The following is a 17,928-nucleotide window of genomic DNA, read 5'->3' on the forward strand; positions in this document are numbered from 1 at the left end:
ACAAACACCCAATGCATGGCACATTCACCCCTTAAAATAGGTCAATGACAGATGTATTTGACTCTTACAGGAGCTGATACAAATATAGAATGATGCTTCCAGACACCTTTCCTTTACATTTGCCACAGAAGATGCAAAAGTAAATGAGTTTGGAGTGAATCTGCTAAAGCCTCACTTATATTTCCAGTTAAAGGCAAAAGTTGGATGTTCTGATTATGAATGAAAAATAAGAAACAATGAATTTTCATGATGAGTTTGAGAATGAATATATGACACTGAGCTTCTGTCTGATGTGTTTGTAGCTCTGAATAAATATACTACAATCTCCCAGAAGACACGTTTGCTTGAGCTGACGTGTGTTTGTGTGTCAGTTCAGGCGGTCGGTGGCATTGTAGCGTGAGTCACAGGATTACTGAAGCTGCTCAGTCTTATTTAAAGACGTCTTCAGACGGGTAGGTGCTACTGTGTCATTTCTATATGAACCTCTGGTGTGTTCATACTCTTTCTGCAGGATGAAGAATATGCGGAAAGAACACATTTTCATCTTTCTCCTCGTCTCGCTCTGCGTGTGTATGGGTGAGTAACTGGATATTTTACTGGTTGATGTAAGTTAGTCTTTCTCTAATCAGCTTCACAGTTGCGATTGTCTCAGTAATCCTTTAAGTACAATGGAAACACTGAGTGTGTGATAGTGAGAGAACAGAGCTGTACTTTATTAATGTGTTACAAGGTTATTTGTCATTTAATAATACAATTTGCAATAGTAGAATTGAGAAATTATTATTAAAAAATTCAAACATCTTTAATTTGATTTTTTTATGTTGCATTGGTCCATATGATTATTGTGTCAATAATTTTGTTAAACGTGTTGAACCTTTAATAATGACATCATGTCTTGCTGTTTATTTCTTACCACATTAGTCCTTGTTTTTGCCTGAACATGTTGATGTTTTATGTTCAAAATGTTTGATTAAAATTTCTGTTATTTGAGTTAGAGGTTTGTGCTTTGCAGGGAAATCAGACTTTGCTCCGTATTTCTATGATAATGGAGCCGGCAGTAACAATGGAAACATGGCTTTATTCAATGTTGCAGAAGACACGCCTGTCGGTTAGTATTCAAACTCTGAATGAACACACTGAAAACATGCCATCAAATATGGACTTTAGAAGAATAATAATATATAAACATATTCTGAAACCATAATGAGCTGATCACAGATGAACGTAGATTTAATTAGCGAATCACTTTGATCATGATCAATCTGCTTTTGTCTTGTGCAAAAAATCTCTTTAATTTTTACAACAAATAATTATTCAGCTGATCAATGCACATATCATTAACAGGGAATTGAATGTTATTAGATAATTTCAAATGATATATTAACACACTTATACTGTGTTTGAGATCATGTGATCTAATCTGGATAATTCACTTTATTCTTCCACAGGAACTCATGTGTACACACTGAATGGCTCTGACCCCGAGGGTGAACCCGTGACCTACGGCATGACCTTTGATAAGGGCTCTAAAGAGTTTTTCAGCATCGAGCCTAAATCAGGAAACGTGACTCTCATTGAACGTCTGGACAGAGAGGTGCGTACAGATGTTATTAAAAGTGTTTTTGATCCTGAGACATTAATGAAAAATATCAGCTGAAGCCAATCAGTGTGAATAATTCAAATTCAATTGATTTGTTTAGATTCAGGATGAGATTGTTGCAATTGTGACCATCACAGACGGCAGAAATCAGGTGATAAATCTCTTCACACACACTGTAGAGTTACGGCACAACAACACAAATAACTGTTTTAATTCCAAGATTACTTCTTAAAGCTGTAAAAGGTTTAAATTTAGATGTTCAATTACTTTCTTTTATCTCAATTTAATGTTTAGAGTCAATTATTAGTAATCCATTGGTAGTTTGAAGAATGTAAATAGAAGCTGTCAGTGTCAATTTCTGACTCTTCTGAGTTTGGGGCAGTACTGTCTGTTTGTCTGACCAATGGATGATGGAGGGAGTGTTCGGAAACTTCTGGAAACAATCGTGACCTTTTCACACTCTGTGTTTTGGAACGAGGAAGTAAATGTTTGCAGGGTAAACTTTGATAGTGGTGAATGGAAGTGAATTGGAGATCACGGCAAACATAATTTTTTGCTTACCCATCTGCTCCAACATCAAAAGAACAGTGCCACTATTACGTTTCTATAACTTTTCAAATGAAAAAAGAAAATAGAGATCAATGGATTACAACCATCAGAAGAGAGATGATAAATTTACTGTCACTTTTTCAGCAGCTGTATTAGAAACTTCATTACATCTGTGGTCACTTGTTTTTAAAACTAATTCCAGGGTAATATAATAAAGTATAATGTTATAAATTTACACTAAATCATTTAAAAAAATGCAACTACACAAAAGTTTGCTAGATTTTCACTGCTAAATAAGATGGAAATGTATCGTCACAGTCTGTGAAAATGGTAAATAGTTTTTGCAGTCCTGTTTGATGTCATTAGTGGTGCAGAAATGACACACTTTGCCTTTAAAGCTGAAGTGTGTAACTTTTTTGGTGTTAAAATACTTCAGACGACAAGTAAGCCAAGCTGGTTGAATTCTTGAAAACTGTAAACCGTTTGTCTCTTTGCAGCTTTATAATTCCTCTGTGTTTTAGAAACCCGTCCAGCCTGACATAATAACATTGACTCAACCAATGGCGTGAGATAGGGGCGGGACTATCTGTTCGATAAACAACAGACGGGGACGTATTCAGAAAGATGTTGAACAAAACTGAACTTTATTTTCAAATGGTGCAGAAATAACACACTTCAGCTTTAAGAATCAGTCCTCTAGCCTTTGATAACTGATTTTATAAACCATTATTTTTGAAGTCCCACAGTCATCATATGCTGGATTTCCATCTAACTATTTTGATGTTAATTTAACATTTTTGCTAAAGAAAACCTGAATATAAATGCTTGATATGTGCAGACACTCTCAGAATTTGCGTAAAAGTTTATGCGCTTGACAGAGGTGGATTTTCTAGAATTTTGCATGAATCAAAATGCGCATTAAGGTGATGGAAACAGTTTATAAGCCATCATTATATGAGATATTACACTCATTCTGTAGCATCTCCTGGCATCACTTAATAAAACAATTTACAAGTTGCTCCAATACTGCAAATACAAGTTTCTCCAAAGCAAAGAGGTCATTCAGCTGCTCCATCATGACACGTGGACTCCCTCAAGATAATGTGCATGATGTAGTGGATGAAAACATGTAGATTTGCATTTTCTTAAGTCAAATTTTTAGAAATGTGCTTGAAATGCAAAACATTTAAATAGAAACACAGCTTTTGTTGCTGACAAAACTCTATACTTCAGTTTCAAATTCACTTTTAAAGCTCGACATGTTCACTTGCACCTCAGAACCTAGTTGATGTGATTTATTCATACAAGTCAAGTCATTTTAATTTGTATAGCGCTTTTCACAACACACATCGTTTTAAAGCAGCTTTACAGAAGATAAAACTGTAATATCTATAATGTCTTAGAGTCATCATTGTGTAGTTTGATTAAATACGATTGTGAATTGTGTTTAAATTTAAATACTTAAATAATAATTGTATTTATAACCCCAGTGAGCAAGCTGAAGGCGACTGTGAGAACACAAAACTCCATAAGATGTTGATTAATGGAGAAAAATAACCTTGAGAGAAACCAGACTCACTGTGGGGGCCAGTTCCCCTCTGACTAACATCATGAATATAATGACAGTATTAGTTATTTATGTGCAGTGCAGATCACGGGTTAAAATGAGTAAACTAAGTAAGTGTTAAGGGCAACCTTTAAGTGTTTGTACAAACTGTAAGTTTAATGACAAATGTCTTTGATGCATTGTCCTTGTTAGTTGGCTGATGAAGGCTTTTGTTGGCAATTAATTGATAGTCTGTGTATTCCTGCATTGCTGCTCCGCTGCTCAGTGTTCTCATGGTGTCTTCAGTGCTCACAGAGACTGTAATTCTTTTGCCCAGAACTTTAGTGGTATATCATCTCTCCCTTCTTTCAGGGTTCAAATGAAAACCTGTGTTAGCTCAGTGTTATTGAAATGGTTATGTTGTTTGACTCTCTCCAGTTATTCTCAATTTTAACCTCTTTTTTTGTTGCTCTGTTTTGTAGTTATAGCTCTTTCTTTTGCTGTATTCATTTGCATTGTGAAGTGGTGCAATAGAAATAAACATTATTATTATTATTTTTATTATTATTATTATTATTATGTGTAATGTGTTTCAAAACAACAACAAAATGTTTGACTATAAATTACTTACTGTTTTTCCAACATTTTGTTTCTGACTAGTTTTTCTTATTTATTAAATTAATAAATGTATAGTTTTATACTTATAAAGTTAAATTTGTCTGGTTAAATCGAATTTCCTCAGGTGGAGGAAAATGTTCGAGTGTTTATCACAGATGCTAATGATGAAAAGCCTGAGTTTTTAAATCTACCATTCATTGTGGATGTCCCCGAGGTAAGCATGAAAAGCAGTTTAGAAACGAACAGATATTGCCATAATAAATATGTTCTAATAAGAATGATTGAGCCATAAACAGAATGTGTGTGTGATTTGTGTTGAAGGACACATCGTCAGGCAGCAGCATCTTTAGAGTTCAGGCTGTGGATCGAGACCTCGGCTCGGGAGGAAGTGTCAGCTACTTCCTGCAGGTGAGACACGACAACTTCCAACTCAATTTTTTGCTCCTTTTTCAGTTGGGGTTTATAATGGAGGATATTTTTAGTATCCCGGTTCAAATTCATGCTGTGTTGCTGCAGGGACTCTGAATCACAAATAAATGACTGTAACCCGTCAAACAGTCCGGCACTCTAAAGAACCATCAGCAAATGTGCAGCTACTGGATTACATTTCAATTACATTTATGCAGGTATTGAGGGCTTAGTCTGGCTTACCTCTGCGTGTGTCTACATGTCACATGTGTCACTGTTAGATTCACGAGGCATTTTAGGTCAAACGCTTCTGAAAATGAGGGAATCTGTGAATATGACATGTCAATCAGTGACAGCAGTGTAACATGCTGTGAAACAATGTTATTAATTCATTTATTTTAAAATTAAAGTGAGTTCAGAATATTACAATTAAAAATGTATTTATCAAATAGCAGAACTAAGTAAACAAGCCAATAATCATCACAACCTGAACTCAGTGAACACACAGTTAGTTAGTTAGTTTGTTTGTTAGTTAGTTAGTTAGTTAACAGCTCCAGTGAGATTCCAGCGTGTATAAAAATGACTGAATTCAGATCTAAACAACAAATAAAGTGCAGAGAAGTTGCTCTGAAAATCTGAATCACTGCAGTCATGATCATATGATATGTCTCTAATAAATCAGTTTGTACCAATTGAGGACAAAGTTTAATAAGATGTTATATTTTTACCTTTGTAGTGTTGGTTTTGAGCAAAATGTGTTAATGTTTGCAGACAATATGTCTTAGTAATGAGGATCAATTGTTATTTCATTTACAGTCTCCCAGTACTAAGTTCACCATCGATGGTCACAGTGGAGTTCTGCGTGTTAAACCTGGTGAATCACTGGATTACGAGCTCTCCATGAATCATTTTGTCACTGTAGTTGCAAAGGTGAGCGACAAACACTACAGGATGAAAATCCTTCATGATGTCCTTTATATTAGTCTGACATGTTTGTCTAGCCATGACCTCATGTTAGAGTTTAAATAAATGCTGTGTTTAGAGTTAAACGAGGGTCAGGTTCAGGGGTTAGAGAGTCGTAAAGCACACAGGCCAGCTAATAGACTTTAGCAGTACAATGAGTGTCAATGGTTTATTTACTTGAGAGTTAGAATTAAGTGTCAAAATGATTAAACACATGTCTTAGTTCAAGTTTTTTCATTTGAGATAAGTTGTTCAGATTTGTGTGTTAACGAAAACTAATATCTTTCATAAAAGCCTCTACATTCTACTTGGAGCCCAATCTGAGGTTTTAATCAGAAAGTTTGAGAACATCAGATCTGTTTATCTTATTTCAGGATGGTGGTGGTAAATATTGTGGGAAATATCAAATTATGTCTTCGACAGCCGTCATAACCATCAATGTGCTGGATACCCAGGATTCTCCTCCAGTGTTTGTTGGTATTCCGTATTTTGGATTTGTCTATGAAGTTTCAGTTCCAGTAAGTATGATGTGATTACATTACAAAATTCAGAATAACTATCACTAAATATTCCAATCAATATAACACTTCACTGTGCTTGTGTTTCATTGTTGCACCAAAAAAATCTACAGAGATTGGAGGAATTGGATTTTGTGAACCAGAAAACAAATAATAAATCCTTGATTTAATTGAATTATCTGGGAATGAAAGATTAGACTCAACTGTACAAATAAATTAATGATGATACACAATAACAGAGCTTGTATTATCAAGTAATTGTATCTTTGTCATTTCATGTTTTTATTTTTATTTTATTCTTCATTTTTTGTGTCCAGGGTTCAGAGATATTCACTGTATTTGCAAAAGACGGAGACCAGAACAATCCCAATAACATCCATTATTCCATTCTGAACGGTCAGTGTGTCACGTGCCACATCTGCATTCATGTTTTAAGCTTGCTAAATGTAATAATTAATATCATTGTATGTTCTCCGTTTCAATAACTTCATATTCATATCATCATAATAATGGAACAGTGTGGAACAGTCTAGATGAGACAGCAGAGTTCAAAGACTGGCACTTGTCTTCATGAGTTATGAGTGAGCTGTGGCAGATCTTGGCATAGGCAATAAAGACAGTTTGGCATTAGTGTTGGGAAGTAATACAGTAGAACTATATTCACAATTTTATAGCTTTTCCAGTAATTTTTTTCAGCGAGTTATGGCGTAACATCACAAAACACCACATTGTTTTTGTCACATTGTATTGCTCACACAGCAGCCGAGTGAACTGAGACGGTGATCAAACGTACTTATCGAAACGGTCTCTATCTCATGAAAAGTCCAAAAAGTTATAAATGATTCACCGAGTCACGTGACGCCATGCGGGAATCGGACGTGTAACACTTTTAATGACATAAACCGTTGAGATTCGATACACTCTGTTTCATAACTGTTCTAGGTGGACAATATGTCAAAGAATTCAAAATCATCGGGCTCTGGAGACATTAAAAGACACTTACATGCTCATGCAGACGCCCCAGAGCAGGTCCCGAGCCAGGGAGTTGATTTGGTCGGACAAATGAGGGAAATGTGGCGAGAGATGTTGAACATGATGGCAATGCTGACGAAGGTCGTTGCTGACTTGGAGGATCTTGCTGTGATACGTCACTCGATCACTGCCATGGAGACTAAATTCTCTGAGGTGGTTACAAGAGTGGGGGATGTCGAGAAACGGATTGATTTTCTGGAGTCATCGGAGAGGGAATTATCTGCTAATCCGCTAGCGACCAAGGTGGATTTGGAGCATGTCTGAGAGAAGTTGGAGGACATGGAGAACCGTAGTCAGCGGAATAATGTCCATATTGTCGGAATTCCCGAGGCCGAAGAGGGTCAGAATATGGTGATATTCCTGGACGGGCTCTTTCTGAATCTGCTCAACATAACAGGCCATAAACTGGAAATTGAGCAAGCTTACAGGGTTCCTTCTTGGCGAGCTGCGGAGGGAGGCAGGCCCCGATCAATTCTGGCCAAATTTCTGAGATTGGTCTGCTAATGAATAAGGCATGAGCGAGTCTGTGTGTGTGTGAATTAGTAGGCATAGACATGCATGTGTGTGCACATGTACACTGAGTCATAATGACATGAAGAGAGACTCACAGTTACTGAATAAACAACATCACAGAGCTCCAACAGCAGAACCCTCAGAGACAGACATAATGTCAAGATATTTACAGACTAACAAGTGCTAAATAGAAAATATCATGCAACATCAGATGTAGTAATGTCAGAGATGCTAATCCTCTCAGGCGGATGATGCTATGGAAGGAAATAATGCAACCCACCTGCATTACTTTAATGTCAACAGGTCCTTCCATCCTAACTTTTAATTCCCTCAAAGAAAAGATCTGAGATGCTTCATCCGAGATGAAGATGTTTTTAAAGAATTACGACCTAAACGGTGTACAGAAAATAATTCTATCTCACAAAATTTGAACAGAAACACCGGACTTGAGCAATCCGACGGCAAAGTTGTTGTGGGGGCTCTCGTAGGCATACATGGACTGTTTGAGTTTAGAGGGATGGACGCCGGTTGGTGCTGTCGTGCGTGGGGATAATGCTCACGTTTTTCTTTTTTCTGTTTGTTTGGTTCTGGGGGAAGTTCAGGGTTTGATTGTTGCACTACTGTTGGAATGTGGTCTTTATAATTTTGTTTTTGACACACAATCTATTTTTTCTAATATGTCAAAATGTCAAATGTTGGTATGTGTGTACTATCTCTCTCCACATGGAATGTGAATGGGATGGGGCACCCCATAAAGAAGGAAGGTTATTTATTTTCTTAAACGTAAAAAATATGATATAGTGTTTCTTCAAGAAACACATCTTTCCCCACAGGAAGCTGAAAAAATTTGGGAAGATATGGGGTGGACATGTTTTCTTTAGTGCTGGCTCAAGTAAGAGCAGGAGAGTCATTACATTGATAAGTAAACATCTACAATTCAAACGTCTCAAACAGATTAAAGATAAATTAGGAAGAGTCATTATTGTTTTAGCTGAAATTCAGGGACAAAGTCTTATTTTGGCTAATATTTACGCACCTAACATTGATGATCAGGGCTTTTTTATAGATCTTGAAGGGATGTTGCAAGCTGCTGGCACCCTTCATGATATAATATTGGGAGGAGGCTTTAATCTTTTGATCATAGTGAAGCAAAAGTGTGTAAGCCCCCTAGAGCAGCGGTGTCAAACTCAGTTCCTGGAGGGCCGCAGCCCTGCAGAGTTTAGTTCCAGCCCTGCTCCAAAATGCCTCCATGTAATCTTCAAGCATTCCTGAAGATCTTGATTAGCTGCTTCAGGTGTGTTTAATTAGGGTTGGAGCTAAACTCTGCTGGACTGTGGCCCTCCAGGAACAGAGTTTGACACCCCTGCCCTAGAGCAACATGGACGCTTCACAGGATGTGTAAAAATCTTGGTCTTACAGATATTTGGAGACTTTTGAACCCATCTGGAAGGGACTATACATTTTTTTCATCAGTCCATAAGATTTATTCTAGAATAGATTTTTTTATATATCTAAGGCCTTCATTTCATCTGTTGTTGACTGCTCAATTGGAAACATTTTAATCTCAGATCACACCCTGGTGAGTTTAGAAGTGTTGCTACATATGGAGAAAAGGAAATCATATAATTAGCGCTTTAATGTATCCCTTTTGCAAAATCTATGTTAAAGGCTGAAATCAATGTTTATATGGAGACCAACTGGTCCTCAGTATCCTCTGTGGGTGTGGATTGGGAGGCAATTAAGGCAGTTCTTAGGGGTCGGATCATACAGTATGCCTCATTCACCAAAAAATCCAAAGCACGAGAACTCGTGGAGTTGGAAGGGAATATTAAAAGTGCCGAAGCAAAGCTGAAATGCCAAATGTCGTCTGATGGCCTCAGAGAATTGACCCCATTGAAATACAGATATAATACTATTTTGTCATGGAAAGTGGAGTTTTGGCTATTCAAGGCAGTCATACTTTGAGTCGGGGGACAAGGCAGGAAAACTTCTGGCTAGATATATAAAACAGAGAGAGTCTTTTTCTACCATTCCCTCAGTGAAATCTGCTGGTGGTGAAATATTTACCTCAGCCATTGATATTAATAATGCTTTTAAAGAAGTCTATCTTATCCAGTTTGATTCTTAAAAAGGACAAAGATCCAAGGGAGTGTAAGAATTACCGTCCAATTTCCCTGATCCAGCTAGATGTTAAAATATTGTAAAAAAAAATGTGGCTAACTGATTAAATAAAGTTATGACATCACTTATACATATAGATCAGGTGGGGTTTATTCGATTTTACACGATAAGAAAGGAGGAGGGGTGGTGGCGTGAGGGGTGGCGCATAAGCTTTTGCTTTACGCAGATGATATTTTGTTATTCATCTCTGACCCTATTAGATCTATGCCATGCCTCCACAGAATTATTAATTCCTTTTCTAAGTTCTCAGGATACAGAGATAATTGGTCTATATCCGAAGCTTTGGCTCTGACAGCGTACTGCCCGATAACGGCTTTTCAGCCGGGCGCCTTCCAGTGGCCCAAATGGGGCATTAAGTATTTGGGGATTTTATTCCCAGCAAATTGGTGTGATTTAGTTAGAGTTAATTTTGACCCTTTAATAAAAAGGTTTTCGAACGATGTGGTCAGGTGGGCTTCATTACATTTATCTGTGATTGGGAAGGTTAATATTATTAAAATGAATTGTATTCCAAAATTCAACTACCTGCTACAGTCTCTCCCTGTAGATGTCCCCCTCTCTTATTTCAAGCAATTTGATAGCATAGCGAAGTCCTTCATTTGGAATGGTAAACGTCCCAGTTTACATTTCAATAAGTTACATAGGCCAATTGACAAAGGTGGGCTAGGCCTACCCAAGATTTTGTTTTATTATTATGCATTCGGTTTTAGACATTTGGCTCATTGGTCGCTTCCACCTGAGAGAGCCCCTCCCTGATTATGTATTGAACAGGAAGTTCTTGCCCCTATTTCACCACTGCAAAGCCTTTCTATCAAACTAATCGGAGAAGTTAAATCACACCCCGTTATCTCGCATTTGCACTCGGTATGGACAAAAGTGTCCAGAGTGTTTAATTCGGACATTTATTTAAATGTTGCTTCGACCATATGGCTGAACCCAAAATTATGTATTAATAAGTCTCCTTTCTGCTGGACAGAGTGATTGTGAGGGGGGTTACTACACTCGGTGACCTATATGAGAGTGGAGTGTTGAGATCCTTTGAAAATTTGGTTCAATATTTTGGGATTCCCAGATCTCAGTTCTTTAGGTATTTACAGCTGCGCCACCTGCTCTGTACTATTTTTGGGAGTAGCATACACCCCCCTAAAGCGGCAGATACTCTGGGAGAGGTGATTACTGCTTTTGGAAAAAGTCATGAGGCATCAGTGTATTACTCCCTGCTAATTCAGAGTCTGGAGAACGGAGTTTCAACTTCTATCAAGAGATTATGGGAGAAAGATTTAAACTTGGTATTGGAGGAGGGAGTGTGGGCTAGGATCCTAAAAATTTCAAGTCTGCATCTAGAGATGTTAGGGTGCGCCTTATGCAATTCAAGATTTTACTGTTGGACCCCCTCTAGATTATATTGGCTTGGTCTTAAAGACACAGCCACCTGCTGGCGATGCCAATCAGAAGATGGGGACACAACCCATGTTTTTTGGGGGTGTGTTAAGATCCAAGAATTGTGATTGTGGGTTCAGAGCTTTTTGTGTGACGTATTGGACACTCAATAATCCTTTTTATATATAATCCTATATAATTTGATTCCATATATTCTGTTATGTCTATTTAATCTGCTATTTGGAATCAATAAAAACTGTTAATAACAAAACAAAAAAATAATGGTACAGTGCGCTAAACGTAAGAGAAAAACATTTCCATTAGGAATATGTTCTTGAACATTTGTGTTTGTTTTACTGTGTTGATTGCATGTTAACTTGTTTCTAACAGACTCTTTTGTTTTCTTTGCATCATCAGGCAGTGATGGATTATTTAATATCAACAGTACGAGTGGCTGTATCAGTTTGACATCATTTCCTGTACAGCTGAAGAATGAGTTATATGAGTTAAAAGTCCAGGTGTGCAATATTTATCATAGAAACATCAGTAAAGATTGAGAGTACATGTAGAAGTAGTGTCATGCATGAAATAATACAGCTTTCATTCTTTTAAATCAAGGCTTCAGAGGTCAGGCCTGACGAGCAGTTTGTCGATTACGCCATCACCACAGTCACTATTCGTGTGTTGGATCTCAACAATCATCCGCCGACATTCTACGGAGAGAACGGTCCACAGAGCAGGTTTGATATGACCATGTATGAACACCCGGCGGAAGGAGAGATCCTCAGAGGCCTGAAGATAACCGTGAATGACTCAGACCAGGTCAGTCAGTGAACAAAACATTTGCCTTGAATTATTTCAGATTATTTGCTTTTTCTGTTTGCGTGTACGAAATCATAAACTATCAGCATATTAGATGCTAATTTCCCAGACAAAAGAGAGCACGTTTCTGACATGATGGTAAAGTGCATCTGAAGCGTTTCACTTCAATTACTTGAGATTCTTATCGAGCTTCTAATAGACTCATAAATTAGTTTTGTGTTTTTTTTTTTTCTTAATTAATGTAGAATAAACTTTTGTCATTCAGGGTGCAAATGCTAAATTCAGACTTCTGCTGGTGGGACCTGGTCGAGTTCTTCGTGTCGTCCCACAAACGGTTCTTAATGAGGCTCAAGTCACCATCATCGTGGAAAATTCCACCGCCATCGACTACGAAAAAAATCAGTTCTTAACATTCAAGGTGTGATGGTGATTTTTATTAATATTATTATTTTTCTCCTGATGATGATTGTATCTCATTAAGTATCCTTTGGTGCTCAGCATCAAAGCAACACATTTTATTCAGTGAAGTAATGTGTGTGTGTGTGTGTGTGTGTGTGCGTGTGCGTGCGTGCGTGTGTTATTTTTCAGTTGTTAGCCGTTGAGATTGACACTCCAGAGAGATTCAGTGCCACTGCAGATATTGTAATCAATCTTTTGGACACCAATGACAATATTCCAAAGTTTTCCTCTGAATTTTACATCGCCAGGATTCCAGAAAATTCTCCAGGAGGCTCAAACGTCGTCTCAGTGACTGTGAGTGCAGGAGCCTTCAAAAAAGCACTGTGAAATTATGTTTCGCATTAAAGATATGAGCAATAAACAGGGCATATTAATGCTGAATTCAGCCAGAGATGTTGGTGTTTGTAATCTTACAGCATGTGTGTCTGCAGATTCCGCTTTCATTGTTTTACACTAATGTGTGTTTGTTGTCCAGGCCACAGATCCAGACTCTGGACTTTGGGGAGAAGTGAAATATTCCATGTATGGCTCTGGCTCTGATCTGTGAGTTCAGCCAAACAAACAAACTGCCAATATTGATAATCACAGCTTTCAGTCTGTCACGGGTTCTTATGTAAATCATATTTAGTGATTTGTTTATTGAGAGAGTAAAAGCAGACAGGTCAAAAATAGAGATGCTCTGCCTTTACATAACAGTTTGGATTAAACTTTAATAAATTATTAAAAATACTCTGAATTTGACGATAAACAGAATTATACCTAATTTTGTATACCGTTGTGACATTACTGAACAGATCATCCATTATGGTAGATGACCAGTGTTTGTTTGAGGTTGTCTGGTGAAAGCAGAGAGGATGATGGGAGATGTTTTGTATAAGGTCTGTAAGGGACTGAAGGAGAGACGCCGGTGAAGATGCTGGATAATCTTGTAATTGGATTGTAGATGCAAAAATAGCATCTCCACACCCTCTAGTGAATCAGGGTCCAATTAGCGCACAGTTGGACAGCTGGAGGTAGCAAATATACGGTTCATGTAAAACCTGTAAATTTATGCCTCGATTCTTCCCCTACGCTGCAGGCAAATTATAATCTTGTGAAAGATCGCAGGTTTCTGGCTGACTGTTAATTTTCACATGCAGAGAGTCACATTGACAAGAATAAAGCAGCTGATTTAAATCCAGAGTTCAGTGACTTTAATATCAAACACACACACACACATTTATTTTATCCCATTATTTAGATACTCGCACATTTTCCAGTGATGGCATGGGAGTAATTCACTCACTGAATTTATTACTAGTGTGTCAGAGTTAATCGTTATAGTGTCATGGTTAGAGTTATCATCTTTGTCCTGCATTAAAGTCACTGTATGTCCTCTTACTGATTTACATGCATTTGATAACAAATGTTGATTTTTAAGTCCAGTGCCTAACCTCCTAAACTGTAAGTTTATATAAGTTTAAAAATGGACTACAGGCTGAGATTAATCATGTTTTGTTTGTGTGTGAACATGACTCAAATACTGTAGTCATTTACGTTGTCAAGTATATCACTGTTGTAACTCTTTGTTTGTTTCAGGTTCCTCATTAATCCAACATCTGGCATTATTTACACACAGCCGTGGGCATCTTTAGATGCTGAAGTTAAGTCAAAATATAATTTCTATGTAAAAGCTGAAGATACTGAGGGAAAATACAGTCTTGCGGAGGTTTTTGTCACTGTGTTGGATCTAAATGATCATCCCCCAGAGTTCAATGAGAACTTCCTGGAAAAGACCATGATTATAGGGGCACCAGTGAAAATCCAGGTTTGTGATTTTTCAAACAACTTTAAACTGCTGGATTATTATGGTCAACCATATTTATAAGTATTGTGTCTAATATACTCATCAACTTTTGCTGTTATTTGGTTGAATGTCACCTGTGATGCACTGTAGATCAGACCAAAGATCAAAAGCCTGCAACCAGATTAAAGTTCTACAGTAATGATCAATTCAACTGAACAATAATATTGTCCTTGATTATTGTGAATGAATCAAAATGAGTGAGATGATTTTGGGTTTGTGTTCAGGCTGTGGATGAAGATGCAGAAGAACCCAATAATCTCATTGAATATTCTATCATGAAAGCCGATCCGGACAACATCTTCGACATTAACACATCCACAGGCGAGATTAAGCTCAAATCGTACATCAAGTCCATGGAGATTGTGCAGAACATCAGCAAACAGAAAGAGTGCAAGTGGTCTTTGGTGGTTCAAGCTCGCGATCGTGGCTTGCCATCCTTCAGCACAACAGCAGTAGTGAAGATTGACATCACAGAGGCGGTAAGACTGGCAGAAGTAAAACTGTAGACATCAAGATACAGTATTAAAACAGCATTTATTGATTGTTTTGCCATTTGTGTTTGTGAACTTCCTTCAAAGAATACTACTGGTGTTATACCACCATAGTCCATAAAAACATGGTAGAAATCTTTGAAGTATCTGGGATTATACTTATACTGGAGATTATATATATCTCAATATCGCAGTACTTTTTACACTGTACACGTGCTGTGCTAGCTTGTAAAGGGCATTAGTGCTTCCTGAAGTATCTGATAAACATAAAGACCAGCTGTCATGATTTCTGTGGCATATACATAAACAAAAGTTATTGTTTATTATAATCGTCTATGTATTACATTTTAAGAGTGTAGTCCATCATTAGACAAAGGTGATGCAGGCCGAGATCAGTGAGGTGTATCACAGTTGCCTGTAATTTCAATGGGGTCTATCTTAAATCCAAGGTTCAGGCAATGGCATATAAAGTATCCCATATCTTATGGTTGGAGTTGGCATCAGTTCATCCTCTGAAGTCCATCGTAATAGACTGAAGTGATGTTTGGCTGGCACCGGCTGCTATTAGACATCATCACTCAGCGACACATAGCAGTGGAGTCTGACACGAATCAGGAATTGAGCTGGATCTGGCCGGTTCTGGTGACCTCAGGATAGGAGTCCTGAGGTTGAGACAGGGAAACAAATAGAATAATATTAGCATAGATGCCATTCAATTTATTGCAGAGTTATAGATTATAGATTATGAGAAGTGTTTCCAGTTCCGGCAGACCTAACTAAAGCAGCATAACTATGAGTTGATGGATAAATTAGGTGTATGCCTGGCTGAATAGATGATTGTGTACATTATTTACAACCCTTTTTGTGTATGTTTTTTTTTGTTTTTTTTTTTTTTTTTTGCAGAGTCGACTCAAGGGCCACATGGCAGCGTTTTTAATGCAGAGTCGAGACAATCCGATGAAAGCTCTCGGCATGGTGGCTAGCATCATTAGCGTTATGGTTTTGGTGACGGTCATGATCTCCACTGTCATGTACCTTCGCAACACAAAGTCCAACAGAATCACACCAACGCGTCGCATCATACGCAGGAAACCCCGAGAGCGACAGTCGTGGAGCTTCAGGCCAGCGTTCACACAGAGTGACGGCAACCACGAAAAGTTCCTTATCGATGACGAGACAAGGAGCAACTGCAACGTGGACAACAACAGCAGCTCCAGAGCCAAACCCCCCGCACCCGTCTGTCCCCCTCCACCACCGAGTGAGTGCCAGCGACCCCTGCCCACAGTGTCCGGTGCCCTGATGGCCAGAAAATCCAGTCGCAGCTCTAGCTGGAGGTCAAAGAAAAAAAGCGCAGATGACGTGGAGAAATCTCGCCGAAACAAAGATAGCAGCAGCGTCAGTTCCGCTCTCGTGTCCGAGCTAAAGATGAAAATAGAACAGAAAATTATTGAAGCAAATCAGGGCTATTATTACTGAAAAATACTCTTACGTCTGAAACATGATCATGAGATTATTGATGTTCCTCACGTGAAGCACGTTTGTGTTTTATGATGGATCAAACATTTGATGTCACAAACTGTTTGGCTGAACTTTTCTTTTAGTGTCTGTTTTTTTAAATTGCCATCTGGTTCAGCTAAAATGTTTCTGTTTCTCAACGTGGCGTACAGTAAGTGAAGATCTGGCTTGTAACTGTAAAAATGGGGGAAATCATTAAAATACAATGTAACTTGTAAATGCTTCTGTATTCACATGTGTTTGTAAAGGTCATTAAAACTTTATATACTTCTGAGAGGAAACAGTTGGTTAAATGCTGTTTGTTTGTTCAGCAAGGATTATTCACATCGTTTCTTCATAAATCAGCCTCATAATTAACACCATACTACCATCTGTGTGCAACAACCTAAAGACAGTTAGTCTAATCTCTAAACTCTTAATACTCATGTCAATCTTGAAAGTATTTAATAATGCTGGACACGCCATCTCAGATTGGAGAAATGTTGGTTATCTGTCAGTATTTGGAAACATTCAAAAGCACCCAAAACAGCCTTTCCATCCATAGTTTTCCAGCTTAAAGCCTGACAATATATTTATTTGAAAGTTGCATGTATCTGTACTGTCTGATTTTATGGCTTTGTAATTGTATTTCTTTGAACAACCTTTGCCTTGAGGAAGTCTATTTATTGACTGAATGGATGTACTGAAATGCACACATTACAATCTTGAATCTTAGGTAGAATCTTATTGCTGTCAATCTTTTTTTGTAAAGACTATTTTTCACCAATATTTAGTTTATGAACTTAATTTGTATCTCCATTTTCTGAGAAAAAGAGCAAATGAACCTCCATGTGCTGTTTGTTTTAGGGAATACCCAAATTTCAAAATATGGTTACTTATGTATAATGTTATGTTTGATCTCCAAATGAATTTGAATGAAACCTTTTTAATAATGTAAAAAAGCAAAAAATAAAATAAAATTAAGAGATACAATACTGTCCTACTGTTCATTTTTTAGTGTTCCACTTTTCATTATATTTATTAATTTAACAGATGCTTCTATATTACTTATAAATGAGGAACATCACAATCGATTTATCAAATGAGTGAAAATAGCAGCAACACAATTCAGAATTTTAATAGTAAACCAGACTAGTACATACATCTTAATGCAGAAAATAAGAAAAAGATTTTGTTAGTAGTTCATCATATTTATAATATGAATTATTACAAATATGTGTCCATTCAAACAAAACATATGCACAGATCTTCTTGTATAATAGAGCTGTTCAGGTTGTATTAGTATTAGCAATTAGAATTTTCAAGCCATAAGTTTCCTCTGTGTTTTCCTATGGGTTTTTAAAATTGCAGTTTAAAATTTATGATTAAAATAAGGTCTGTGGTAAACATTAATTGACGATACTAGGACGTTTTGTGCTACAACATAAATTACCCACAGTCAGACTTCAAATTTGAATTCTAACCCTAACCCCTAACTCTAACCTAAA

General features: G+C 37.4%; 1 protein-coding gene across 1 annotated transcript; it reads left to right on the forward strand.

Annotated features, from left to right (window-relative positions):
- Nucleotides 1–441: 441 nt before the first annotated feature.
- LOC127427044 (cadherin-related family member 1) lies at nt 442–17,401 on the forward strand. The gene is made up of 17 exons (XM_051674362.1): nt 442–576; nt 1,013–1,108; nt 1,449–1,594; nt 1,701–1,751; nt 4,438–4,527; nt 4,635–4,721; nt 5,538–5,651; nt 6,059–6,202; nt 6,520–6,598; nt 11,726–11,826; nt 11,927–12,130; nt 12,396–12,548; nt 12,719–12,883; nt 13,065–13,132; nt 14,168–14,396; nt 14,660–14,914; nt 15,830–17,401. The coding sequence occupies exons 1-17, from the start codon at nt 513–515 to the stop codon at nt 16,400–16,402; spliced, it is 2,619 nt and encodes an 872-aa protein (XP_051530322.1). The 5' UTR covers nt 442–512; the 3' UTR covers nt 16,403–17,401.
- The last annotated feature ends 527 nt before the right edge of the window (nt 17,402–17,928 follow it).

This window comes from Myxocyprinus asiaticus, chromosome 36, assembly GCF_019703515.2.
Source record: "Myxocyprinus asiaticus isolate MX2 ecotype Aquarium Trade chromosome 36, UBuf_Myxa_2, whole genome shotgun sequence".
NCBI classification, from domain to species: Eukaryota; Metazoa; Chordata; class Actinopteri; order Cypriniformes; family Catostomidae; genus Myxocyprinus; species Myxocyprinus asiaticus.

What these genes read in the sequence shown, in the direction of transcription:
- LOC127427044 (XM_051674362.1), top strand. Translation starts at nt 513, where the DNA reads ATGAAGAATATGCGGAAAGAACACATTTTCATCTTTCTCCTCGTCTCG. An exon ending in CCGTGAATGACTCAGACCAG is followed by an intron (nt 12,131 to 12,395) that starts GTCAGTCAGTGA and finishes TTTGTCATTCAG; the next exon opens with GGTGCAAATGCTAAATTCAG. An exon ending in AGATTGACATCACAGAGGCG is followed by an intron (nt 14,915 to 15,829) that starts GTAAGACTGGCA and finishes TTTTTTTTGCAG; the next exon opens with AGTCGACTCAAGGGCCACAT.